General features: G+C 44.5%; 3 protein-coding genes and 1 pseudogene across 4 annotated transcripts; 2 read left to right on the top strand and 2 right to left on the bottom strand.

The window, feature by feature from the left end:
* LOC117764244 overlaps positions 1-3,126 on the bottom strand; it is an 8,725-nt pseudogene extending 5,599 nt beyond the window's left edge.
* Positions 3,127-11,361: 8,235 nt separating this feature from the next.
* LOC117764237 (transmembrane protein 81-like) lies at positions 11,362-13,130 on the top strand. Its single transcript, XM_034589861.1, has 5 exons — positions 11,362-11,665; positions 11,753-11,898; positions 12,246-12,361; positions 12,851-13,041; positions 13,105-13,130. The coding sequence occupies exons 1-4, from the start codon at positions 11,429-11,431 to the stop codon at positions 12,949-12,951; spliced, it is 600 nt and encodes a 199-aa protein (XP_034445752.1). The 5' UTR covers positions 11,362-11,428; the 3' UTR covers positions 12,952-13,041; positions 13,105-13,130.
* Positions 13,131-14,257: 1,127 nt separating this feature from the next.
* Positions 14,258-18,622, bottom strand: LOC117764245 (V-type proton ATPase subunit S1-like). The gene is made up of 11 exons (XM_034589875.1): positions 18,446-18,622; positions 17,562-17,688; positions 17,196-17,270; positions 16,833-17,026; positions 16,679-16,719; positions 16,382-16,467; positions 16,042-16,185; positions 15,712-15,869; positions 15,256-15,306; positions 14,813-15,050; positions 14,258-14,697 (listed from the first exon to the last, which is right to left on the bottom strand). Exons 1-11 carry the CDS (start codon positions 18,583-18,585, stop codon positions 14,488-14,490), a joined length of 1,464 nt encoding a protein of 487 aa, XP_034445766.1. The 5' UTR covers positions 18,586-18,622; the 3' UTR covers positions 14,258-14,487.
* Positions 18,623-19,384: 762 nt separating this feature from the next.
* LOC117764228 (mitochondrial carnitine/acylcarnitine carrier protein-like) lies at positions 19,385-26,762 on the top strand. 2 transcript variants are annotated; one of them, XM_034589838.1, is made up of 10 exons: positions 19,385-19,470; positions 19,801-19,958; positions 21,970-22,062; positions 22,515-22,642; positions 24,083-24,173; positions 24,957-25,074; positions 25,156-25,228; positions 25,311-25,420; positions 26,279-26,400; positions 26,533-26,762. In XM_034589838.1, exons 2-10 carry the CDS (start codon positions 19,857-19,859, stop codon positions 26,593-26,595), a joined length of 900 nt encoding a protein of 299 aa, XP_034445729.1. In that variant the 5' UTR covers positions 19,385-19,470; positions 19,801-19,856; the 3' UTR covers positions 26,596-26,762. The 2 variants fall into 2 exon arrangements, with proteins under 2 accessions (XP_034445729.1, XP_034445728.1); XM_034589837.1 differs by lacking the exon at positions 19,385-19,470 and having other exon boundaries at positions 19,536-19,958.
* Positions 26,763-27,273: the final 511 nt, after the last annotated feature.

The raw sequence follows: 27,273 nt of genomic DNA, 5'->3' as shown, positions 1-27,273 counted from the left end.
TGTAAGAATATGCAATGTTCTTTGTATTTGTCTTTGTATTATTCTTTCAACATGAATTATAAACCACAAATCCACACTGATCGTTTTGATGAGTGAAGCACACTGCTCATACAGCTGTGAGCTGAAGTAGAAGAGGCGACAGGAGAGGCAGCCGAAGCGCAGGTAGGGGCTGAGGCCCGTCGGGCTGGCCAGCAGCGAGTTGGCGTTCATCCTGGGGCGCTCGAAATTCGCCACCCACGCCTGTGAGGGGAGAAAAACACGGGAGGAAGAAGAGGGAGAGACGATAGAGTGATGAAGAACAGAGCAGTTCAGTCATTTTAAAAGAAAGTGTAGAAAATATATGTCAATACTAGAATACATCTGGTTAGTTTCTGAAAATATAATCATATTATATTAATGTTAATATATCAACCAATCGCAGTCCATTACTTTATTAATAATTAGCCACAAGAAGATCATAACATACATGATCTCAAGGCTCTTTACATGTGAAGGTCCAGAGAAACCAACAGTTTATTATTAATGTCTTATTATTTTATCTTATTGCTTATTTCTGTACTATTTTAAAATATAAATCAATGAAACCAAGTGAAGTTTCTGAGCTACAGCTGATATAACAACAGCTGTGTGTGGACCAACACATGCAGAACTTACTTTTCTCTCCAGGTGGCGCTCAATCCTGGTCAGAGCCTCGGCCTCCCCTCCGGGCCACACAGCTGGCGGCAGGCCCTCCACGTCAAAGCCTGAAATCATCTCAAAGAGCGTGTTGTTTGTTTCACTGCTTCATTTCATCCGTTGTCTCGTGCGTTAACTTGCACTGCATGCGTCTGCTTCGACGTGTACTTTGTAAACCTGTTTTTAGTGCTGTATGAATAAAGTTTATTATAGTTAATCATCATCTGTCAGTGTGTGTTGTCTCTGGTGCAGCTTCGTTGTAATGTCGCCTGGTTTGACAGAAACTAAAACATTTCACAAACCTTCTAATATTTAATAAATCACAAATCTACTTTTGTTGATACTGAGGCTGAGTCACTTCTTATTATTGTTGAACGTTCACATTTAAACAGTTTTCAAACTGCACATGATGAATTCACATGTCAGCGCTCAGCAGGTGAGCACAGCTCCGTCAGCTGGACTGGGGTCGTCTGATGGACCGACCGAGCGCAAGCCGGTTAAAATGTCCCCGGGCTAATGGTGAGACAGCTTGTGTGGAACAAACCTTCCAGAGAGAAACCAGACATCTGCACTGACGGACTTAGAAACATGAAATAGCTTCTTAGCTAAAATAGCAGGTGTGAGAGGCAGATGGCTCCAGAGCAGCCGAGAGCATGGGCGGACCGAGATGGAAACAGGAACCTGGTGAGAAGCTAACTGATCCAATCGCGAGGGTTCAGAGGAGAGCTGCCTGTAGATAGAGACACTGGGTTTAGAGTTTCAGGAGCAAGTGTCCCGTGTTAATTATCGAGAGGATTTTCATTTTGTTTAGAGTCTTACTCACATATTTCTCTGATATTAGATCAGACTTTACTGGAGTTTGCTGGAGTCTAATTTTAGTTTAAGTATTAACGCACTGGTCAGAGATAAATCAGTATTTATGACAGCAGTCCTTTTGGATGCAGCTCCCACAGTGTTGCATTATGGGTTGTTATTCAGTTCAGCACTTAGTCTACGTCTGGGTTTGGTTTCCTCACCGAGCTCCTCCAGCGACGGGACCCCGTACTTGTCTCCGTGGTTGTCGGAGATGGGGGTGACGCAGCCGCCCATCAGCGCGTCCGACAGCGTCTCCGCAGGCATCTCCGGAGGATCCAGTCGACTGATCAGGGTCTGGAAACGCTTGTAGGTGAGCGGAGGCTGCCCGCCGTTCAGCTCTATGATCCTGGAGAGGAGCGGAGGCAGCGCTCAGTCAGAGGTTCTTCACCTTTTCATCTAACATCTGATTCACTAACGTCACAAGTCAATAAAAAATATTCAAATGTGTCTCGCTGAAGCTGCGAAGGAGTTTAACTCAACACTTTCCTCAAAAGGAAGGAAGGAAACTGAAGTGGAATTTCCTCATCTTCAGTTTTGTTATTAATTGGGTTTAAAAAGATAAACTTCTCACTGAAATCACTTTCTTTAGGCACTGAAAGAAAAATCCCAGCGATGTAAAAGAATCAATAAGCTGGAAAAGCACCGATAACGTTAATAACAACTTCCCATTTAGTTTAACTAGTTCCACTTACTGAGCCTTTGATAATTGAGTTAGTTAAAACCTGAACCTTTTCTGCTGGGAGTCGCTTTTCTCAAAATCTGAATTAATGATCATAAAATACGTTACATAAATAAATACAGATAATTGTGTGTCGTGTATGTATGGACACAAGGTGGCGCTGCCGAGTGCAGTCAGGTATCTACAGCCTCTCTGCTCACATGTTAATTACGCTGACACGATGAGGGAAAGTGGACAGTTACTGCTCGAGTTCACAGCGTTAATATCTAACTCATCACAGTAAGAGCTGGAAACATCATTTAGAAACAAGTGGTTCTAGTTGTCCTTACTTACAGGTCGTAGAGGGTGTGTGATATCTTCACGTTGACCTCCACGCCCGCCTCCATGGCCAACTTCTTGATGGCAGCGTCTCTCTCCTTCCCAAAAGGCTCAGAGTCGTACTCGAAGGTCAGACGAGAGATCTTCCACTCCTGAGACCAGACAACATGGAGGACGACATGTTCACATTTACTAATTTACAATGAAACCAAACAGATAACCCCAGCGTGTGAGAAGCTGGAGGCAGCAGCAGATCTTTGGGTTCAAACCAGAGCATCCAGGACGCTGACCTTAAAGAGTCGCGGGAACACATTGGCTGGTTGACCCCTGATGACAAAAAGGCGGGAGTTGAGCTTTCGAAGGTTGGCGTCCAGATCTTCCAAACACTGGAGGAGGAACCTGAGGAGACGAGAAGGAGGCGCACAAGAGAAGTCAGGTTTTACTCCAGAGTCGGGAAACAAACACTGAGAAAGAAGAAAGTAAATCAGAGGAGAGGAGCTTCTTGGTATAATTCTCAAACACCGGAGAGGAAGTGGCGTTCCACCAACAGGATGTTCCCTCTTCAGCTCGGTAGCTGAGTCACAGCTCGACTGATCCATCGATTCCTCTGAGAAGCAACGATTTCAACCATCAGGGAAACATCCACCACCTCCTCCCCATGAACATATGTTCATATTGAATCAGATTAATATGTCTTTGTGAACCGGCTTCGTACCACAAGCTTTTAAGGCAGCTGTAACTAAACCTCTGCTTCAAAGGCCCACTCTGGATCCAGAGGTTTCCGCTGATTAGACCCAAATCAAAGCTTCATTTCCAAAACCCTGGGAAAGCTGTAGCTAACTGTGTGATGACTTAGAGAGGGAGGGTCGGTTGGATCATCACAGGAAACATCAAAATAATAAAATAATGATATTGATCTCTAAGTGGATTCCAGGTCAGCAGAGGTGACACTGCTGAGCAGCAGCAGTCAGAGCCGGACTCTGTTGGGTCTGACCCACGGATCATTAGCAGAATCAGCCGGGATCACAGAAGAAGCAGCCGAACGATGTTCAGCTCTGTGCCTCCTGTGTGACCCACGTGATCGTTCAGCCCACAGAGCGCTCGCTCACATGCAGAGCGCCGCTTGCTCTCGATCCGCACAGGGGGGGGGGGGGGGGGGGGGGCAGAGCCTCACGCGTGAGCCGGACTGAGTTCTGAAACCTGTGCAGCAGCTTCCACACCCGAGTTCCTCTGGTGGATTTCTTTAGAAAATAACTCGTGCACAATAACTCGAGCTTACACACCCACTCGTTTCAAACGCACCATAACACTAGAAAAACACCTTTCTGACGTCTTGGTGTTAAAAACCCTCTGAAGTCCGAAGTGTTGGTGGTTTCACTGGTGTGACCTTCTACCACCAGCAGAGGAACAAATACACAACTGGAGACAACAACTTGTTCAAAGTTAGAATCTGTTCAAGTTTGATTTGTGCAGTTTTCAGTTCCTCACTTCACAACCTCAAAAGAAACAGAGCAATATATGAAATCAGGAAGATACACACAACATGTGAGATGTTGGAGGATGAAGTACGTATCTGACATATTAAGATGACAGGTTCCCAGTCGCCCCCTGGTGGCCGGCTGCAGTTAAGCTCATGAACTCCTCCGTGTTAGCAGATGGGACATGGACCAAACTAAACAAGTAGATATTCAATAAATGTTTGTCAAAGATAGTTTCTGTCATTTTATGTATTGTTCAAGTGTTTCTGATCAGACTCGTGCTCGCTCCCTCAGTTTGGTTTTGTGCTTGTGAGAATGTGAGACTAAATAAACGCTCAATCTTCCGTTGCACTTTGTTTATGGTTCGACTAGTTTCTCTTCAACTCCTTCACATCCAATTATATTAAATTTCCATCAACCAAAGCCTAAAAGACTCTTTATCACTTTATATGAGTCAGTAAAATATCTCAAGTGTTTCAGCTCTGATCCTGTGTGAGGACGACAAACAGCCAATCACGGAGCCCGAAGTCCACCTGGGACTGACCTCGATCATGGGGATTAAATGAGCTGCTTCCTGTGGTGGAGCAAGCACAACAGGTGGAGACTGGCTCATTTATTCCATCGATCTGCAGCATGAACCTAAATCCGGACCAGAGAACACGGTGGAGCAGCGAGGAGTCTCCCTCCAGCCTGTTCACTGTAGAGAGCTCCGCTGGAACAACAGGAGAAATGCTGACATCATGCTGTGAGTTGAAGAACTGCAGCTCTGTGCTTCGGTTTCTGCTCCTGTTACGTTTATGAGTCACTGATATTTAATACTGAGAGCAGGACAAACTTTAACAAAGCTTTTAAATCTACGACAAAACCCTCATTGAGGATTTTTGCAGGAGCAAAACTATTTGAGATTGAAGAAAAATGAAAGAATAACATTTCGTTTTTCTGTTTCAGATCCTCTTGATGATCAGATTTCTCTAGTAACATGTTGTGGGTTGATCTTATCTCTAATTACAACGACCAGCTGAACCAAGAAAGTGCATCTCTTCCCGACAGGAGGTCACTGAGGCTCCCGACGGGAGGTCAGTGAAGCTTCTGACGGGAGGTCGCTGAAGCTCCTGACGGGAGGTCGCTGAGGCTGAAGCTCCCGACGGGAGGTCGCTGAAGCTCCCGAGATGTTTCAGTTAACAGTCAGTAGTGTGGGAGGAGCCAGGAAGAACATGTGAAACACCATCACACACATTTCACCTCCCACATCTCAGCACTGACATTTTTAGGAATTTGACGAGTTGAATCAAACTGGATTTTCCGCGTCAGTAGCAGGTGGCAGAAAGAAAGGGGCGGGGCTGCACAGTGGAGTTTTCACACATTAGTTTTGAGTGAAATGCGTCCTATCTCTGTACAGAAGGAGCGACCAATCAGAAGCCACGGATTCACAGCTGGGAGCACTTGATTTAGGGCCACAGCAGGACTCCAGGTAAACGCTGATGACACAGCTCTGAAAGCTCCACCCGGGGATTCCTCTGGTTTTTACCTGCCAAGGAAGAAGCTGCACTTTTAGCTGTTTAATTCAAACCAGTGTCACACAAAGAGCCTAGGAACCCCACACCTCACTGCTGTGACCCTTCTGATGGGGATTCCCCCCCGACCTCCTCCACATGTGGCTAGAAAGCGTACGGCGATGTTCTGATGTCGGTGAACCAAACACCATTAGTCTTTAAACTCAAATGAATTCTGCTTCTCAGTTGTTGTGCATCAATTCATAGAAACTTACTGAAAATCACTGAAAAACATTTACATTTGGCGCACTGTGCCTGACATTCAGACGGTCTGTGTGCGTTCACGTGTGTGTCTGTGTGTGTTCACGTGTGTGTGTCTGTGTGTGTTCACGTGTGTGTGTCTGTGTGCGTTCACGTGTGTGTCTGTGTGTGTTCACGTGTGTGTGTCTGTGTGTGTTCACGTGTGTGTGTCTGTGTGCGTTCACGTGTGTGTGTCTGTGTGCGTTCACGTGTGTGTGTCTGTGTGTGTTCATGTGTGTGTGTGTCTGTGTGTGTTTACGTGTGTGTGTCTGTGTGTTCACGTGTGTGTGTGTCTGTGTGTGTTCACGTGTGTTTGTCTGTGTGTGTTCACGTGTGTGTGTGTCTGTGTGTGTTCACGTGTGTTTGTCTGTGTGTGTTCACGTGTGTGTGTCTGTGTGTGTTCACGTGTGTGTGTGTCTGTGTGTGTGTGTGTGTGTTTGTCTGTGTGTGTTCACGTGTGTGTGTCTGTGTGTGTTTACGTGTGTGTGTCTGTGTGTGTTCACGTGTGTGTGTGTGTGTCTGTGTGTGTTTACGTGTGTGTGTCTGTGTGTGTTCACGTGTGTGTGTGTGTCTGTGTGTGTTCACGTGTGTGTGTGTCTGTGTGTGTTCACGTGTGTGTGTCTGTGTGTTCATGTGTGTGTGTCTGTGTGCGTTCACGTGTGTGTGTCTGTGTGTGTTCACGTGTGTGTGTCTGTGTGTGTTCACGTGTGTGTGTGTGTCTGTGTGTGTTCACGTGTGTGTGTGTCTGTGTGTGTTTACGTGTGTGTGTCTGTGTGTGTTCACGTGTGTGTGTGTGTCTGTGTGTGTTCACGTGTGTGTGTGTCTGTGTGTGTTCACGTGTGTGTGTCTGTGTGTTCATGTGTGTGTGTCTGTGTGCGTTCACGTGTGTGTGTCTGTGTGTGTTCACGTGTGTGTGTCTGTGTGTGTTCACGTGTGTGTGTCTGTGTGTGTTCTCAGACAGACCGACGGACTCTCAGCTGGGACTGTGGCTCTCGGCTCAGGTAGAACGGGGCCCTAAGCAGGATGTCACCTGGGGCCCCAGGGAGATGAGGACCCCCCCCCCCCCCCCCTCTGTGGACGGACTAGCCTCAGCTGCCGAGTCGGAGTCACAGCTGGAGGCTCCAACTGGAACAAAACGCCCCAGAAATCAGTCTCTCCTCTTTCTGAGCGTGATCAGATCAAACACCCACAGAGGAGACGATGGAGGACTGCAGTGACACGGGGGGTGAACCTCGATCCTGAGCTGATGCTCCTGGACTCCATCACTGAAACCTGCTGGTGTGGGAGCAGGGGGGGGGGTGAAGATGGAGCCTTTTAGATAAACTGACTTTAAATGTCACACTGTGATGAGGACAGCGTCCGGCATGAATACATGAAAGCGGTTGTATCACATGAGCAGTAAACATACAGATGTGAAGTGGTCACTACATGAGACATGAACCTCCCACATGACCTGCTGGACTCTCAGGAGCTCCAGTCAAACAGGGTCAGCTCCCACTGAGGACGGCTCCTGCTCCCGAGGGAAACTGGGTCTCAGCTTCTGTTCTGAAGGAAGAGGAGAACATGAAGCTGCCTCTGTTTATCAGATGTACTAACTGATGCACACACACTGTCTCTCTCAGGGTCGAATACCATGCAAATACATTTTCATCATCTGATTTTAGTGATTACATTTGACTGTTTTTCTTTTTATTATTATTATTATTATTATTATTATTATTATTATTATTTTATCTACCAATTAATACACTAAAGAAATTCACATTGGGAACAGACGTCTCTTCTGGTCTGACACCAGTCCCATCTTACTTTCACAGTGTGGTGAACATACCACGAAACTAAACCTTGCAAATGGAGAAATGATAAGCAGCCTCCTTCTTATTGTTTTATCAATGACTTTAAACATGTTTTCATGTCCCTACAACTACACTTATGGAATAGTATGAGCTCTACCTGTTGTGTCCTTTCTAAATTAATTATTTCTAAATTGACTATATGCTTACACCTATGTCTTTTTATTGTACTGTGTGTATCTTGTGTATGTGTTTAAATACATGTTTCAATTAAAGAAGACAAAGATAAGTTGAAAGCTTTAAATGTTCTATTTTCCCTCAGAACTTGAACGCAGCAGTAGTCTCTAGTTGAACGTGAACTGTGACGTGTTTCCAGTCCTGCTCTCCCATTGGTCAGTCTGGGTCAGTTGTGCGATGCCGGGTCACGTTTAACAGGCGTGGAAACACGGAAGTGGATTCAGACTCACCTGAGGCTCAGATCAAAGACACGAGACAGGAGGAAGAACTGATTCAACATGTCTTTGATGAATGGTAACATCACAGCACCTTTGGTTTTTTACCACAAACACTCTTCACCTATACTCTTAATTTGAATTATAAATAATAATAATAACTTTATTTGTATATCGTTTATCCATGGCAAAAAATGGTTGAACTGAAATGAAAGGTAAATAATTCAGTTCAATTTCAATCAACCCTCACACCCTGGTTACATCCTGCATTGATACTGTAGTTCCCTTCTTTTTGGTCTCCCTCATTAACTCCTTCAGAAACTTCAGTTAGTCCAGAACTCTGCAGCTGGCTTCACTTTATTCACATCAATCTGTGGGTGAGTTTCTGAATGGACTGAGGGGAGAAATACACCCAAGCAAAACAGTTAAAGAGACGCAAAGAGGTTGAAAACAAGAAGAGGAAAGTAAAGCACGCAGACACACTTCAGACGAATGGACACTGAAGTATCTTTAATATTTGTTAGATGATTTAATTTAGAACAACACAAGCATCCTGCTTCTTTCAACTCCTCTTTAAGTTTTCCAGTGGAAAATTATCCACAGATCAAAGGTGTTTGACATGTGTGAGCTTGTGATCGCTCCAGGGCACATGCACGTCCATGTGGTAACAACACACACACACACACACACACACACACACACACACACACAGACACGCCCCTGGTTTTCAGCATGGCTACACCATGTGTCTGATTGACTCATTCTGCTGGAGGAGGCGACGTGTCGGCTGTGCTGATCACACTCCGCACCTCGTTCTCACACTGAGAGGTTTCCCTTTAATAACCACACACACACACACACACACACTCTCTCACACACACACACACACACACACACACACACACACACACACACACTCACACTCACACACCTTCCCTCTGCTCCATTTTCCCTAACGCCCCCATGAGGCTCTAGTCCCCCCCCCCCCCCCCAGCCTGAACACTGTAAAAGTGATTAAACCAGAAAATGTCTGCTCTTCTTCTTTACACGTATGATAATATATATTACTTAAACGCTATTACACAACTAAGATCAGAGGCGTGTCATTGATCTTAATTTGGCATTGATTTTGCCTTTGATCATTATTTTGCTAGTGATAGACATGCACTAGCGAACTTCAAAGTCTTGCAGCTGGAGTAAGACCAGCTGGACGGACTCACAGATACAGAGCTGGGACAGAACGGAGAGACAACCTGCTACTCCATGTAAGAGAAGACGCACCACACACAGACACGTGACGACTATGAGAGTCTTTTGAGGTGTAGTTACGCACAGTTGTATACGTGTAGAGCAACAAAGTCCGTGGTATAATGATTTTTAAAAAGCCAATATTACATTAAAACAAGACAGAAAATTAACTTAAGATCTGTTTTTTAACAGTTAACTTGTGTCCGATATCGCGTATTAGGGCCCGAGCACCGACAGGGCGGAGGCCCTATCGCTTTTCTTATGTGAAAAGTTTCTTTTAACTCCACTGTGCATTGAACAGTCAGAATTCTCACCTATGACCAGAGTCCCGGCCTGAACAGCTTCATAGGTTAATATTAACTCAGGGTCATAGCGCCACCTACTGATCGGGTTGAAAATCAAGTTGTTGTAACATTGTCCAATCGGCCCCCAAATTGACGCGTTTATCCTTCCCGCGGAGTCAGTATTAAAGATTCAAAGTCTAACTGTACATTGTTCGAATCATAAGGTTTTACTTTAGGTAAATTGTGAAGTAGTTTCTTAGTACGCTCCTATGCCGTCTTTTTCTGTCTCTGTAATTAACTGGATATGTAAATGAGGGTCAAATCTCAAGTACAACTAGGGCTACGTTGTAGCACTAACGGGCCGAGCACAGGCATTTTGAAGCCTGTTGCGGTCGGTGGAGAGAGCGATCAATGAAGCGCACGTTTCCGTGTTGCATGTGTTTTGCGCACTGCGGCAAGGATAAAGGCTTCACTTCCTGCGTTCGAAGGGAAACCTAGGGGCTGCGTTCCAGGTGGCGCTGTTGAGCCATTTTGCCACGCCCATTTCCAAATACTCCAGAATACGTACATTTTCACCACTTTCTAATTCTCTGCAAACTGTGGTAACGATTTGAGCTTGTTAAAGGCCTCAAAAAGCCAATTCATTTGGGTTCGAATAATAATAATAACAAGAGCCAACATTAACTTCAATCTAAATTAAATATGTTGTAAGAATTTAGATATTATTGTTATAAATCATTGTTATTATAGTAATTGTTAGAGACAGACTGTTTCTACAGTTTCCGCATTGTGTTGTACTGTTGTTGTACTGTTACTAAAACACAACTCGGGCTGCGAGCAGAACTCGGGACCTGATTAGGCCGCGGAGGGGGGGGGGACCGGGAGAAACGGCTCCGAACCACGGCCGCTAATCACGCACTACATTCCACGCCATCACGTGCAGCGTGTCAGTATCACTACGCACAGACTGATCTGTTCAGGGCAAAAACAAAAACTCTTGTTTCGCTTCAGATCGAATAAATCTCTCATCTTTGCAACATCGAAGACATCAAAGGAATCTATGACCACCCCCACTGTGACGTCATACAGATGCAACAACCTCGTGTTTTGATGGCGTCTAATCAAACGCCCCCTAGTTTGAATCTCCATGTTGTTGAGATGACGTCATTTAAAGTTGATATGATCGAACGTGTAACGTCAAAAATCGGCGACTTCCTGTTGCGTTGTTCCATAACGCTCCGCCATAACGTCTTTTTTGTGGAACTGGTATATATATTCATATATACCAGTTCCACAAAAAAGCCGCACTACTGTTGTACTGTTCCTAGAAAAAAAAAAAAATGAAAAAAAACATATATATAAAAAAAATATACCACTAAAGCCAAAATGGTGGGCTTCCTGTTTGGTCTAGCATATCTATCCAAGAGACTTATTTGTTTGTTATGAAAAAAAGAAAAAGAAAAAAAAAAAAATATTAAAAAAAATATACTATATATATAAAATTTAAAAATTCTCTTTTTACTCTTAATCATGAGCTAAAGTTGTCTCTCAACATTAATTGACAGACATCAGTAAGTTTAATAGAGTTTCCAACATATCAACAATGTGTAAATCATTGAGCTCTTCAGCCCTGGGGAAGAAGGTCCTGGGCAAACCATGCTCTCACACTGCCCTCTAGTGACCAGTATTGCAGCTGCAGCTCAACCATCTTGATTTGACTCATCAAACTTTAATGCCACGTCACGGTCACACCGTGTGACGAAATCATATATACCGACAGCAGCGGACTCTTTGGACTCAATAGTGAAGTAAAAACTTTCTTCTTTTCTGCAGATTCAACATCAAACTTTGAAATGCTTCTTGCATCTGAAGGCCTTCATTGTCCCCTCCTCCTTCTCTTCCTTCTCTTCTTCCTCCTCCTCCATCCTGTTCACCTGGAGGAGGCAGAGGAGGTGCCAGTGGAGGTCATCATCGACAGCTCCCCCTGCAGCTCCACCTGTGGCCTGGGGCTCAAAACTCAAACCCTGTGTTTGCTGAGAGACAGCAAGACAGCGATGGAAGAGGCCCCAGGAAGGAAAGATGGGACGGAGGTACCACAGAGACACAAGAGATGAATGAACACAGCAGATGAAGAGAGCTCACGCTGTCGTAACCCTCATGATGTGTGTGATCACCAGGTGTCGGAGGTGTGTCGAGTCCACAAGGTGAAGTGTCAGGAGTCGTGGCAGTGTGGCCTCAGGACGGTGACTGTGACGTCAGGACAGAGGGTGGAGGTCGACTGTCTGGGAGAAGTGATGGAGGCGATGGGGACGTTCTCATGGAGGTGAGAGAGGAGGAGAGAGTTCAGCTCAGGACCGGATCACACAATAGACAATGACAAATATCACAACTAACCGAGTGTCTGTCTTTTGTTGTTATTTAGTTACAAATGAAAGAGAAATACTTAATATTCCTATTTGAAACCAAGATTTGATCAATTCATCGGATTACAATTGTGAAGCTGTTTCCTTGAGGACACGGAGACACACACACACACAGACACACACACAATAACCTGTCAGAGTAGAGTTTTGTATATTATTTAATGTGATCATCTCTTTGTGTAAGATCTATATGTGATAATAAAATCCATTTAGTAATGGGAGAGTGTTTTCTGTTTCCCTGGCCCAGGGTGTCGTGGCGTTACGCCCGAGGAATCATCACCTCTGACGACTCTCTGTTTGCTCGCTGGGAAGCTCCTGAGCTGGACCGGGTGATTCTGGACCCGGTCCGAGAGGAGGACGCAGGTAAACACACCTGTGCATGTACACAGACACACACATGTGGATGTAAAAAAACATTTGGTGTCGGTGAAATTAAACTGTTAAATTATCTGATTCTGTCTGTGAGAGAAATATTGATCCAATATTCACTTCTTCTTTTAAAACTGGTCCAAACTATGTGATGTGGATGAACAGATACACATTAATACACAGACACAAACCACAGCTGCTCACTATCACAGACAAGACAAGACAAAGTCAGACAAAGTAAGTTAAGAGACAAAGAAATAAGAAGTTATATTTCCTGCTACAGTGAAATGTTAGTGAAGAAAAGTAGTAAACATGCAACATAAACATGAAGAAATATAACAAATAGAAAGTTTATGTGTATATATATGTATATGTACAGGTACAAAAAGGATAAATACTGTGTAACCAGATTAAAAATGATCTTAAAGTTAACAGACTTTACACATGGTGATATTTTCAGGAACTTACTGCTGTGACGTGCAGGACGCCGGCTTCCGCAGAGTGAAGAGGGTTTACTGGGGCGTCCGGGTTCTACCTGCTGGGATCCTGAATCTGGATCAGTGAGGCTCAACTGGAAACCTTGAATACTGACGATTCATTATTTATTAAAGTAACTGTTTGTTGTTTTGCTGCCAGAATATTGATAGTGTGTTCTTGTGTGTGTGTCCATCACTGTTGTTGGTACTGCAGTGTTATTGTGCCTCAACGTTTTCAAACATCAAATATAAAATGAACAGGATTGTTTTTTCTTGGATTTACAAATGAAATGAAAATTTAAAAAACAGCTTTTTAAATGTATAATTGACTGAAGGATCCTTTACTTTCTTTAGTTGTGTGGTAAGTTGACAGGAGATGAGTTAGGTAGGTAAACAATGACAGTGTTGGTGAGGCCTTTAGCCGAGGTGTAACTCTATGGCAGCGTTGCTTCACATACAGGTTTTGTGGTACAGTTGGAACTGCACTGGTTGGTGGAGGAACACAACTGCATTGCAGTATTTTTAGTTTTTAATACAGGTTTTTATTCCAGGTTGAGTTTGATGTAGTTTACGTCTGAAACTGAAGCACAACGTGTTTTCACAGATGTTTTATTGGGGTCACAGCAGCAGCAGCACGACACAGGACCACACTCACAACCTCACGTTATTAATATTCACCACAATTCAACAGAACACAAAATAAATAACAGAAAAATAACAAGTTCACATTTATCATATTTCAGTGCACGTCATCAATTTGAGTCAAGAAACAAAGTTCCTGTTGAAAAGTAAGAAAACCATGAGGATTATTCAGAAACACCTGGAAATGTTTGACTGTAGTTCAGTTCTTCAATAAATAAATTTAAAAAATCTGAATGTCAGCGAGTTCGTCCCTTTGACCTAAACTGAACGGAATGTAATGGATATTATTGATGGATCATTTGTCCTGATCTCGTTTCCCTTCATTCAATAACTACGTTTCACTGGTTTACTCACAGACACAATTGTAAACACACAAACGACGGTAGTCTCGTCAATAAATAGCATTTCATAATACTTTTCACTTTTATAAGTTATTTATGACCCAATATGTACAGTTGTTTCCCTTTTCATGTCGGACATATTGATCCAGGGAGGTCTGAAACCTCGTGTTCAAGTTTCTCTGGAGGATAAACACTCTGCCATGTTTGGAAATGTTCCACTGCTCTGAAGATATTTACAGAATCAACAAAGAACACATTCAGGAGGATGAGAGATTTTTAACCCGTTTCTCGTCGGACTCGGTTCTAACATTTGACGTTTCACAGCAGCTCCTCAGAGAGAGAAATCACAAATTCAGTAACTGTTCAAATTCTCTTGCTGTGCAGCAAACTGAATATTGGTTTAATTCAGGTGGCGTCTCGGAGGTTTCCTCCAGGTTTTTATCTTTCAGAGAAACTCGAACATCAACCACCTGGAAACTGGCTTCTTCAGTCTCAGGACACACATTTTAAAAACATGTTGTATGATGAATAAACTCTTATTCTGACAACTTCACTAGATGCTGTGTAATGCCCAACTACAGATGGGGGGGGGGGGGGAGGAATGTAAAGGGAGGGAGAGGAAGCATTGCAGTGAGAGAGGGGACAGGAAGGAGGACGGACGTCACTCTGTTAGGGGGACGGAGATGGCCGGGCCCTTGGGGTCATCGAAGCGGTCCATCGTGTGGAGCTGCATAATCATGTGCAGGCCATAGGTGAGAACCAGGACCATGAGCAGACTGGTCATCAGGCCCATCCAGATACCAGCAGAGAAGAAGCCGGCGCAGTCGCTGGCGTACGAGAATTCACCGCCCGACACGTTAAAGCCCTGAATCTGTGGAGGGAAAGAGGGTTTTTCTTTACTCCAACTCATCCTTTAATAGTAGTAAATTACAAGTATGACGACAGAAATATAACATAGTTGGAGATAAAAACCATCCCCATCTTACCTGGAGGTCTTCAAACGAGACCCTCCACTGATTGGCCGGATCTTTGGACGAGCGCGGGACGAGCAGCGGCCAACGGAAGCTGGTGACGGACTCGCAGCGGTACGAGTACTCAGCGGGGGCGTAGACGTTTCTGCTGCCGTTGAATGTGGCTTTGGTCCCGTCGTACTCCAGCTCCACAGCGTCCAGCGTGAACCAGCGGCGTGCAGACACCTTGTAGAGACGCTGGCTCATAGCGAAGCTGGACACACACACACACACACACACACACACACACACACACACACACACACACACACACACACACACACACACACACACACACACACACACACACACACACACAGAGAGAGAGAGATTGTTAAAGTTTTCAGGAGGAGACGGTAACTTTATATATTATTATTTTTTAATTAAAGACCAGATTAAAAAAATGTTTGTAAACTCACATCAGTTTAAAGCTGCGGTGGCCGAGGACGTTCTCATAACTAAGGACCAACCTGAAAAAAGAAATTGAAAAAATGTTGAATAACATCCACTTTTTATGACAAACAAACATCTTAATTAGTTATTAATCTGCAGATAATTTTCTTAATTCAAGTTCTACGTAAATGTTTTCTATATATTTATAGTTTATAATAAAGTTTATGTTCAAACTGTAAAATATCAAAACTAAAATACATTTCTTTGTCATAAGGATTTGATAACGACAGCTCAGGAATCAGACAATTTTTCAACAAATATATGTATAAACATATCTGCAGATTTATCCGTATTGCAAATGTTTTACTCCTAACAAAATAGATTTGGCCCCAACATCCACATCAGGCATCAAACACTGCACGTTGAACAAAACCTCCATCATGACAGAGGCTTTCGTCTGTTTTTAAAGTAAATGGTTTTACTTTGCTCTGGTTGTGTCGCAGCTCGAGCCGTGGAGCTTCGGGCTGACTCCCTCTCCGAAGGTGGACGGGGTCAGGTCGTGATCCTCCCAGCGACCGCTCCGCAGGATGCTCACCGAGAGGCCCTTAGCCCACAGGAGGATACAGGTGTCGTCCCCCTCCTGAAGAAAAGACCGAGGGAGCAGGTCAGGGGGAACTACTCCGGAAACAAACACGCAGCTCATTCATAGATCGACTCTTCGTTGGCTTCAGCCTATTTATGTGACTGGTCAAGAAAAATAAAACATCTCCAGACTCCAAACACCGTAAAAAGCTGTAACCAAGACACTCCACCTTAAACTCCACTGGACCATAGATCTCAGCCTTCTCCTTGATCCTCTGCTGCCTCTCCCTCTCCCTCTCCCTGTGTCCTCCTCTGGCCTGCAGCAGCGAGCGTCCTCCGCCCACACCGGCCTCCATGGAGAGAGACGCTGCCTCCTGCGCAGACGTAAAATACCAAAACATGAATAAAAACTATAAACCTTATTGATACAGAACGTTTCAAAAACACTGTTACAAGATGCTTCACAAGATAGAAAGGAAGAATTTAGGGCAAACAGGAAACAGACAAATCAGTTCATCACAAAAACATTAGAGCAAAGATAGAATGGTACAAATAAACCCCTTCACTAACCCGTGAGGGGCGCAGGGCTGTGTAAATGGCTGTGTATGGAACAGACTGGGTCTTCATGATGCTCAACACCTGACCAATCACCTCGTCTGAAAGACAACATGTGCACCAACAGCCAATCAGGAAAGAGATAGAAAAACACAAGGGTTTTTATATAGAAGACAATTCAAAGATTTTATTATATTAATGAACAACAAACTCAAGGTCGGAGCTAAGAATGAGTCCAACACATTACAGCAGTTAGAACAAAACCCTGCTGTGATGCAGAGTAATGGTGTTTAATGGGTTTAAGAGACTCACCGTTTCCACTGAGAATTTCTTTAGCAGACATCAGATCAGCCCTGAGAGAAAGTCAGAAGAGAAAACTGTGAGATACTGAGACAATCTTCACAAAAATATTGAATATGTCAGTTAAATAATTTTTGGCTGATCTCCCTCTGATGCCTGTGCCTACCCGACGCCGTAGGGCAGCCTGAACACCAGCAGCGCTGGCGAGGAGGCGTTAAGTCTCAGCTGACTCAGAGTCTCAGGGTCCATGTACAGAGGGGAGGTTTCTAATTGGTCCTGGAGCTGACCAATCACTGCATTAGAGGCCGGCCAGGACACGGCAGGTAGCACCAGCGGGGAGGACGAGGACATCAGAGCTCCCTGAGACACAGGAGACACAAAACCTAACAGTGAAGAACACATTGTTTTCACAACAACACAGGAATAATAACCTTTAACATGGAAACTTTCAAGATTGGTTTCTTCCTCCAACTCAATCGTACGGCATCAAACTGGATGAACCGATGAGGAGTTTAAACCATGATCCTACCTCGAGGTTGGGAAAAACACTGTCCTGCTTGTTTCCGAACGCTCCTCCATACATGGTGAAGTCCTCTACGCTCATCTGGAGAGAAAGACAAGAAGAAGAATTTAAAAACCTTTTATTATCTCTCTGTTTCAGTGACTTTCTCTCGTATGTGTGAGTTTAACCACTTCTTTTTCCTCTTTCATTTCACTTTCACCTGCGTTTTGCTTGTTTCTTAACGTTAACTCTGCCACCATCAAAGCACTGTGTTTAACCTGCCTGTATGAGAGTCTTCAGCTCATGTTTCAGCAAGACAGACAGTAATGGAAACTTAACCTCCTTGGTGGAGGTGATGATTGTCCTCACAAAGACAAACGCGTGTGTCTGTACCTTGTCCTGTAGGAACAGCACCACATTTCTCGGCCCCACGTTCAGAGCGTTCTCCAGGTAGGTGGCGAGCTGCTGCTGCCCGACAATGTGACCGCCGGTGGGAGGGGACTGACGAGGATAAGAGACCCTGGAGGAAAAACAGCCCAGTTCCTTTAAATATACCAGAAACGTTTCAGCATGTACCCGGCATCACCTGAGCCGTCAGTCACATACACACAATACTCAGCATTTTCTGATTTGGCTTGTATTCGTCAACAAATTTTATTAAACGAATAATGATTTCTCAAGATTGTTGTTGTCAGTTAAATGAGGTCATTGCTTAATATCAGGTGTAGAGAGGTGGATGGTTAGTGGGGGGGGGGGGGGGGGGGGGGGGCTCAGGACCGGGGGCCCCCACAGCTTCTCTCTGCCCCACTCAGCAGGTGCATTGTGGGTAAATATGACCTTGAAATGAATATGCATATGAAACAGATAAACGAATAAATACACGAAGAGAGAAAAACAGAGAAATAGACCGTTTGACGTCGGATCTCAGGCGACATGACACCTGTCACTCATCACGACCACTGCTCAGTTCTCACCCGATGTTTGATTACGAGTGTAAAGTGTAACTGTCAATCAATTATCAACATGTTAAAACGAACCAGGGTCTGTGTTTATATGAAACAGACAACTGCTTGTTAGCTGCAGCGGCTAACCGCTAGCTGCGGCGGCTAAGCGCTAGCTGCGGCGGCTAAGCGCTAGCTGCGGCGGCTAACCGCTAGCTGCGGCGGCTAACCGCTAGCTGCGGCGGCTAACCGCTAGCTGCGGCGGCTAACCGCTAGCTGCAGCGGCTAACCGCTAGCTGCAGCGGCTAACCGCTAGCCGTTCTTTCCTTATCTCACCCTTCACTCGTCCACAGGATCAGCGGCACCTGCTCGTCACAGCTCCCCGTGTTCAGTGCGCTCAACAAGCCCAGAAACACGAGCAGAGCCGCGGGGAGGCCGCTGCTGCTGCGGGGCCGCGGAGTCCGACACGACGCCATCTTTACTCTGCCTGCTGTCACACACTCAGTGACGTCACAGAGTCAGGGAGCTCACGTGACGCGGCTCCGCCTCCTCTTCCTCATCACGTGTTATAAAAACTTAATAATAAGAACTTATAATAATAATTATTTATTATTATTATTAACCAATTCAACACAAGTCTTTACAGTTCACAGCATCTCAATGGTTTTATATAACCTCTATATACTGTTAAAATGTACATTAACATTTGTTCAAGTTAAAAAACTAAAATTCTAAACAATAAAAAATACACAGCATACATTGGAGCACGTACAATACACGTTTTCTTTTATCTTTTCTATTTTAAAGTAAAATAAATATAACGTCTTGAGGTAAATTTCGTTTCAAACAAAACAAAACTTCAAGAACAATAACAATAAACTATATAACATACACATGAATATGTATTATAATGTTCTTGTTCTTCTTCTTCTTCAAACCAATCAAAATGTCAAATATACAATAAAATGTACATTTCACTCATTTAGTTTCAAATTGTAAATCAACACAGGCCTACAATACACAAGTAAACATGAACAGACATTGAATACATTATATGTACTGTATATATACAACATATTCATAAACCCGTATTATAAGATCAATTGATCAAGAATTCCACTTTATTTGTAGTGATTCTTCTTTTCACCTCACCGCCAGATGTCGCTGTTTCCTCTGGAGCAGCTGACACGACACAAACACAAAGTTTACAAAGTATCCCAGTAGACTGTGACGTCACAGCAGTCACACACACACACACACACACACACACACACACACACACACACACACACACTGACAAACAAACGATCCCTCCCCCTCCCACACACACAGAGGCTGAGACAGGCGGAGCTGAGGTGTGTGTACCGGGGACTGTCCGGTGAGACTCGGTGTGTGTACCGGGGACTGTCCGGTGAGACTCGGTGTGTGTACCGGGGACTGTCCGGTGAGACTCGGTGTGAGTACCGGGGACTGTCCGGTGAGACTCGGTGTGTGTACCGGGGACTGTCCGGTGAGACTCGGTGTGAGTACCGGGGACTGTCCGGTGAGACTCGGTGTGTGTACCGGGGACTGTCCGGTGAGACTCGGTGTGAGTACCGGGGACTGTCCGGTGAGACTCGGTGTGAGTACCGGGGACTGTCCGGTGAGACTCGGTGTGTGTACCGGGGACTGTCCGGTGAGACTCGGTGTGAGTACCGGGGACTGTCCGGTGAGACTCGGTGTGAGTACCGGGCCATGCGGGCAGAGGATGGGGGAAGAAACAAGAGTTTCTCCGCTCAAGAACTTCGTGGCCGGAGGAGTAGGTGGAGCGTGTCTGCTGCTGGCTGGACACCCACTGGATACCATCAAGGTATATAACTGACTGTATGTAACTGACTGTATATAACTGACTGACTGTATATAACTGACTTTATGTAACTGACTGACTGTATATAACTGACTGTATGTAACTGACTGACTGTATATAACTGACTGACTGTATATAACTGACTCTTATTAACTGACTGTATATAACTGACTGACTGTATATAACTGACTGACTGTATATAACTGACTGACTGTATATAACTGACTGTATATAACTGACTGACTGTATATAACTGACTGACTGTATATAACTGACTGTATATAACTGACTGACTGTATATAACTGACTGACTGTATATAACTGACCGACTGTATATAACTGACTGTATATAACTGACTGACTGTATATAACTGACTGACTGTATATAACTGACTCTTATTAACTGACTGTGTAACATTCTGGAGCTGTGTTATTTTAGAGAGCAACACCTCTATCACCTCCACTGTGTTTCTGGAGCACTGACTGCATATAACAGACTCTATATAGCTGACAGTATAACAGACTGAGTGTATATAACAGACTGTATAACAGACTGAGTGTATATAACAGACTGTATAACAGACTGAGTGTATATAAGTGACTGTATACCAGACTGAGTGTATATAACAGACTGTATAACAGACTGAGTGTATATAAGTGACTGTATAACAGACTGAGTGTATATAACAGACTGTATACCAGACTGAGTGTATATAAGTGACTGTATAACAGACTGAGTGTATATAAGTGACTGTATACCAGACTGAGTGTATATAACAGACTGTATACCAGACTGAGTGTATATAACAGACTGTATAACAGACTGAGTGTATATAAGTGACTGTATACCAGACTGAGTGTATATAACAGACTGTATACCAGACTGAGTGTATATAAGTGACTGTATAACAGACTGAGTGTATATAACAGACTGTATAACAGACTGAGTGTATATAACAGACTGTATACCAGACTGAGTGTATATAACAGACTGTACAACAGACTGAGTGTATATAACAGACTGTACAACAGACTGAGTGTATATAACAGACTGTATACCAGACTGAGTGTATATAACAGACTGAGTGTATATAACAGACTGAGTGTATATAAGTGACTGTATACCAGACTGAGTGTATATAACAGACTGTATACCAGACTGAGTGTATATAAGTGACTGTATACCAGACTGAGTGTATATAACAGACTGTATAACAGACTGAGTGTATATAAGTGACTGTATACCAGACTGAGTGTATATAACAGACTGTATACCAGACTGAGTGTATATAAGTGACTGTATAACAGACTGATTGTATATAACAGACTGAGTGTATATAACAGACTGAGTGTATATAAGTGACTGTATCTCACTGTGGTAGAGTGTGACCACATGAAGTCAGTGATCAGCTGGAGGTTGAGAGGATTAGTGATAAATCAGCTTAAAATGTCAACAAGCTGCAGCTTCAACACCCTGAAGCAGAGAAGAGTCTGTAAAACTTCAGATCAACTTCAAGACCACACATGGTTGGCTGTGGCTGAGGGGTAGAGCGGTTGTCCTCCAACCTGAAGGTCGGCAGTTCGATCCCCAGTCTTCCCCATGCCTTCCTGCATGCCGAAGTGTCCTTGGGCAACATGCTGAACCCTGAATTGCCCCTCATAGAACAACAAAGTGCTGCTAATAGATGCTCTGTGTGAATGTGTGTGTGAAAGGGTGAATGTAAAACTGTAAAGAGCTTTGAGTCATCAAGACTAGAAAAGTTGAAAATGTTTATTCTATGTTAATAACTATTTTACAAAAACACAAATACAAGCAAATAAAAGGACTTAAATGAAATAATTCATGTTTTTAACGTATGTAAATATAAAGTTTATCCAGTTAGCTGTCAGTTTGTTTATCAGGGACACTAAAAAGACACTGGAGGGTGGTGCCCTTATCTCTTAACCCCTCCTTCTAAAATGTGTGTGTGTGTGTCTGTGCATGTGTGTGTGTGTGTGTGTGTGTGTTCTGTAGGTGAGGCTACAAACACAGCCCAAAGCCTCCTGCACTCAGTATGTCCTCTACACAGGAACATATGACTGCTTCCGCAAGACTGTGTCCAAAGAGGTGAAAACACACACACACACAAACACACACACACACACACAACTAAATATTACAGTGCACAGTTAAATGTTCCAAAAACAGTGCAAAAGAAAATGCTAATGTAAGTGTTGATCAGTGAACAAACACTGAACCTCTGCAGAAGAAGAGTTCAAACCACATGGAGACGTGACATGAAGGTCACATGACTACACATGTTTCCTGTTCAGTGCATCATCTCGCTCCGCTGCACCGCTTTGTCTCATTTTGTGTTTATTGACACACAAAATGTTTTTACACTACACAACAATTTCTGTTGTTTTAATTGAAAATGAGCTTGAAGGCAGTTGGTCTTCAGGAGATCTCACATGAATACAAATACTTTAACACAAAGAAAAATACTGTGTTCCCATGTGTAAACTTTTAAATAAGCTGTGTGTGTGTGTGTGTGTGTGTGTGTGTGTGTGTGTGTTCAGGGTATCCTCGGCCTCTATAGAGGAATGGGGGCTCCGCTGGCGGGCGTGGCTCCGATGATGGCCATCAGTTTCTTCGGCTTCGGTCTGGGGAAACAGCTCCAGCAGACGGATCCTGGCCAACTTCTAACGTGAGTAAAACACACACACACACACACACACAATACCTGGAATAGTGATCTATATAAAACCGTCTCTCTGTTGTCCTTCCCCCTGATTTCATTCGCTCATTTGCAGTACACCCCTCTCCTCACGTTACCCTGCCCCCCCCCCCCCCCCATAAGCCCTGTTCCTTCTGACTCCATCTGCCTCTCGAGCTATAAATGTAGAGAATGTGTTGGCTGCTTCCGTCCTGGTGTTTCTCCCTCTGAGCTCTGTTCAGTGCAGCTCCCCCTCCTGCAGATGCTCCCTGAACATTTGTTTCCTGTGTGGTGGCAGTTTCTGTTTAATAATGATACTCTATTGTATAATAATACACACATAACATTGTCTCTCGGAAAGTTCAATTCTAACAGCTGCAGGTGGGCTCACCCCACACAGCCACCTAGTGTAACGTGTACAGAATGAGCACAGAGCATAGGAGAATCACTTCACTTATACAATCAGAAGCTCCTCCCTGCGAGGAGCCAAAAGGTATTCTTCAGCCTCTTGATCTCTGACCAGGTTGGGCAGAGTTCCTGTCCCAGATCTCCGTCCCAGACCCCTGGTGTGTCCTCTGGTGTGAGACAATCTGTCTCCGAGATCCTCTATCTTCATTTACAACATCAAAAGACCCCAGTCCTGTATACAATGCAGAGTTCCCCTCACCCATCTCTATCAGACACACTAAGTAAAACCCCTGCTGTGACCAATTGCTCAGTCACACATGTGGGGGCCATAAACACTTCCTTCTGCAACTTCCGTAGTTAAGTCACAGAAAACATTTGTTATCTACTTCTTCTAAATACATATCTGTTCTTCTATTAAACATTACACAAATGCAAAATCTGCCATTACACCTGTTTTCCAGGAGAGACGCTGTTGAAAGTTTCACTCCCATGAATAAAAAGGAAATCACACCCTGAGTTTTAAATGGGCCACCTCAATCAGGCGGTGCTGAGGAAGGATTGGTTCATGTAAATAAGCTGGAGACATTTTCTTATTGGAATTGGCTGCAAAAGTGAATGCATTACTACTCTATGAGTCCTCATCTGACCTCATAGAAGCTGTACCTCAATTCAGGGGCTGCGTGTGAAGACAGGTTGCATCACAGCGTCATGACTAGACTCGTTTCTAAGGCTGCTTCAAACAGCAAACGATACACACATTAAAAACCCACGGGCGTTGTCACCGTGTCCAGCAGCTCTGTTGCTGGGGAACATCAAAAAGAGCAGGAGGAGGAAATCCTCTGTAGACCAGACGTCTCAGGTCGGTTTGGCCTTCGCAGTCTACGTGGCCCCTGAATTTTTTGAGAAATGAATGACGTCATTTTCTGGCTTCTTCATGACATCATATGATGGGAAAATGTGTTTTTGGACCATGTTTTCATACTTTGACCTCTGACCTTTCATTTTCTGCTCTATTGTGTTCAGGCCCTCTCAGATCTTCCTGTCTGGATGTCTGGCAGGCGTCTTCACTACAGTGATTGTGGCTCCAGGAGAGAGGATCAAATGTTTACTGCAGGTGAGGTGCATCATGGGAGGTGGGGGGTGAAAGCGTGCCGACACCTGCTTTGTTTTTCATGTGAAACACTCCATGAGACAGAGATGGTTTTATTCGTGTTGACGCAACCTTCGTGTTGTTTCTAGATGAGGCATCAACAGTTTAAAGGATAAAAAATAAAGAGCTGCCGCAGAGATGTTTGCTTCAGGAGGTGGTGGAGACCAAAACCGAAAGAGAGGGAACTCTGGGCACGACTCACTTTTCATTTGAACTCATCACCTCTACTTTAGAGACGTCTGGTGTCCTCACTAGACAGAGAACAGAGAAGTGTGTAAACTCTGCTGGTCCCGTTTGAGTTTGAAACCTGCGGGGCTGCATTTTTGTTTGGACGAGCAGAAGCTGAGATTCTGACAACCTCTTGCTGATTGGCTCTCTTCAGTCATGAGTTGGCCTTCGCTGATTGGTCAGGCTCCGGTCTCAGCTGTTGTTCAGTCACTTTTCGACATTAGTGCTTCTCCTTTGTCTCCGAGCTCTTTCTGCAACTAACAACCAAATACTTCCTGTTTACATCCACACGTGCATGCCCAGTGTACGTCAGTGGTCACATGATTTGCGTTTTCAGGGGTGTAAGTGGGAGGGCATTAAAAGTGATACGAAGCCAAAACACTGGTGCAGTTAGTTGGAAACGCCCTTTTAACTAAACCTGAGTCGTGTGGATGTTGCCTTGGATTCCTCAGTATTCTCCACTTTAAAAGGTGATGATAGGTCTTGTTGTTTTTAACTTGAAGTGCTGCATCTGTCCAGGTGCAGGCGAGCAGCGGGAAGTCGAGGTACGCGGGTCCACTGGACTGTGCGCTCAGGCTGTACAGGGAGCAGGGGATCCGCAGCGTCTACAAAGGGACGCTGCTCACTCTGATCAGAGGTGAACTTTGCTTTGTTTTGAGGTTTGAATCCAAAGGGCAGCATGGATTTACAGCCATGTTGGTTTTCCTCTGCTTCACAGACGTGCCTTCTAATGGTCTCTACTTCCTCACATATGAATACCTCAAACACTTCCTGACACCTGAGGGTCAAAGGTGAGTATCCATGGTTACATTGCACAAAGAGCTGATAAACCTCAGATAACCTCCCTTTGATTTTACTGCTGTGTGTTTCAAGTGTTTCTCAGCTGAGCACCCCCAACATCCTCCTGGCCGGTGGCGTAGCAGGAATATTAAACTGGACGATCGCTCTTCCTCCCGACGTCCTCAAATCCAACTTCCAGACAGGTCTGAGTCGACGTGAAGCTCATAATATACAAAACGTCCTCTGCTGCATGCATGTAAACTCACCTTTGGTCATGTTTGGAGGTGTGTTGGTTCTTCTGCTGAATGACGACAACCAAATGTTCATTATTATGCTCAATACTGATCTCACTGTGTTCCTGACATGTTCCTCACATGTTCCTGACGTGTTCCTGACGTGTTCCTGACATGTTCCTCACATGTTCCTGACATGTTCTGCAGGTTCTCTATGTGGGAACTAATGTCAGAGTCAGTGTCTCTGGACATGTTCTGGATCTTCTCCTGCAGCCTCCTAGTAAAATGTGTGTAACATGTCCTCATGAGTCCATGTGAGGAGACAGCAGGACAATGTGTGGAAGCTTCCCAGTGAGCGAGTGGACGTGTTGATGAGGTTTCTAACACGTGACGTGAAACTGGAAGAACACAAACATCTCAGGATGAAGAAGAGGAGCCGTACACGTAGAAGACGAAGACGTCAACTTGGAAACACGAGGAGGTTCCAGATCTTTTGGTGATGAGGGCCGACGCTGGTGTGGATGAGCTGTAAACAACAACACTGATCTTTCCACAGCAGAGTTTATACGTCATGTCCGGCCTCCTGCTGCTCTACAGGCTCCGCCCCTGCTGCTATACAGGCTCCGCCCCTCGCCTGGATGTTCCCCACATGTTCCTGTTGGTGTGAACGAGTCGGACCCGACAACCTGCTGCTGCTTCACAAACACTGACTACAGGAAATGAACAGACATGTTGTTTTACACAGTTCATGTCTGAAATCTCTTCACATACAGGAAGCGGGAGAGAGAGTTTACTGTCATCTAACTTTGTGTGTGTGTGTGTGTGTAGCTGCAGATGGGAAGTACAGAGGTATTGTGGATGTCCTGAGAACACTTCTGCGTGAAGAAGGCCCTAAAGCGCTCTACAAGGGATTTAACCCCGTCTTCCTTCGAGCCTTCCCTGCCAACGCGGTAACACTGAGCTTCTCTCATGTCATTAGTATCGCTCTGTCTCTCCACTCGTGTATTTCTGTGTTGTCTGAAAAGCACAGACTCTCTGGAATGTCTTCACTGAAGCTCCTCCCTCCTTCCTCTCTCCCTCAGGCCTGTTTTCTGGGCTTCGAAGTGGCTCTGAAGGGATTAAACGTGATCGCACCCAGTTGGTGAAATAAACCAGTTCATCATGAAGAGTCACCGTCTGGTCCGGCTTCTCTCCTGAGTTACTTCTGCAGCTCTGAACATTTTCACCAGGTCAAATGTGAAGAATCTTTGTATTCCTAAATGTATTTTTACATTTAATTTTACAAATACATTTTCTAAATGATGATTTAATACTCACTTTGTGTGAGCACTGGTTTTACGTACAGGCACATTTATGAATGTATGATTTGAAGTGTCAGCTCTGAGCCTTGATCACTTTTTAAAACTATTCAGATGTTTTAGAAAATATGAATCAGTGTTTGTTTCTCTTGTGTAAAGGCACCGAGGCAGTGTTTTATAAACTTTGTGAATAAAGTGTTTGAATAAAAAGTGTGTTCACTGGGTCACCACCTGAGCCTCCGGTAGTCTGTCATTTGTAATAATGTGCACAATAAAATGAAATGTGAAAATGTCATAACCCTTGTGTTGTCCCTGCTTCCCCCGGCTGTTAGCCCCCTCACATAGCCCACCCCATATTAGGACGCACACGTAGGGCAATAGACAAGTGAGCAGCCCTTGCAGATGTATTTGTTACACCCGCGGCACATGGTGTGAGTTTTACAGTCCTTTTTCCTGGGGCATATCTGACACCTCTTCCTCTTACTCGCCCCGAGCGGGGCTGCTGCTAGGGCTATGGAGGAGGCC

The sequence above is a fragment of the Hippoglossus hippoglossus genome, chromosome 7, assembly GCF_009819705.1.
Source record: "Hippoglossus hippoglossus isolate fHipHip1 chromosome 7, fHipHip1.pri, whole genome shotgun sequence".
Lineage (NCBI taxonomy): Eukaryota > Metazoa > Chordata > Actinopteri > Pleuronectiformes > Pleuronectidae > Hippoglossus > Hippoglossus hippoglossus.
Note: the sequence above shows the minus strand (reverse complement) of the source record. Positions and strands in the feature narration are given on the sequence as shown.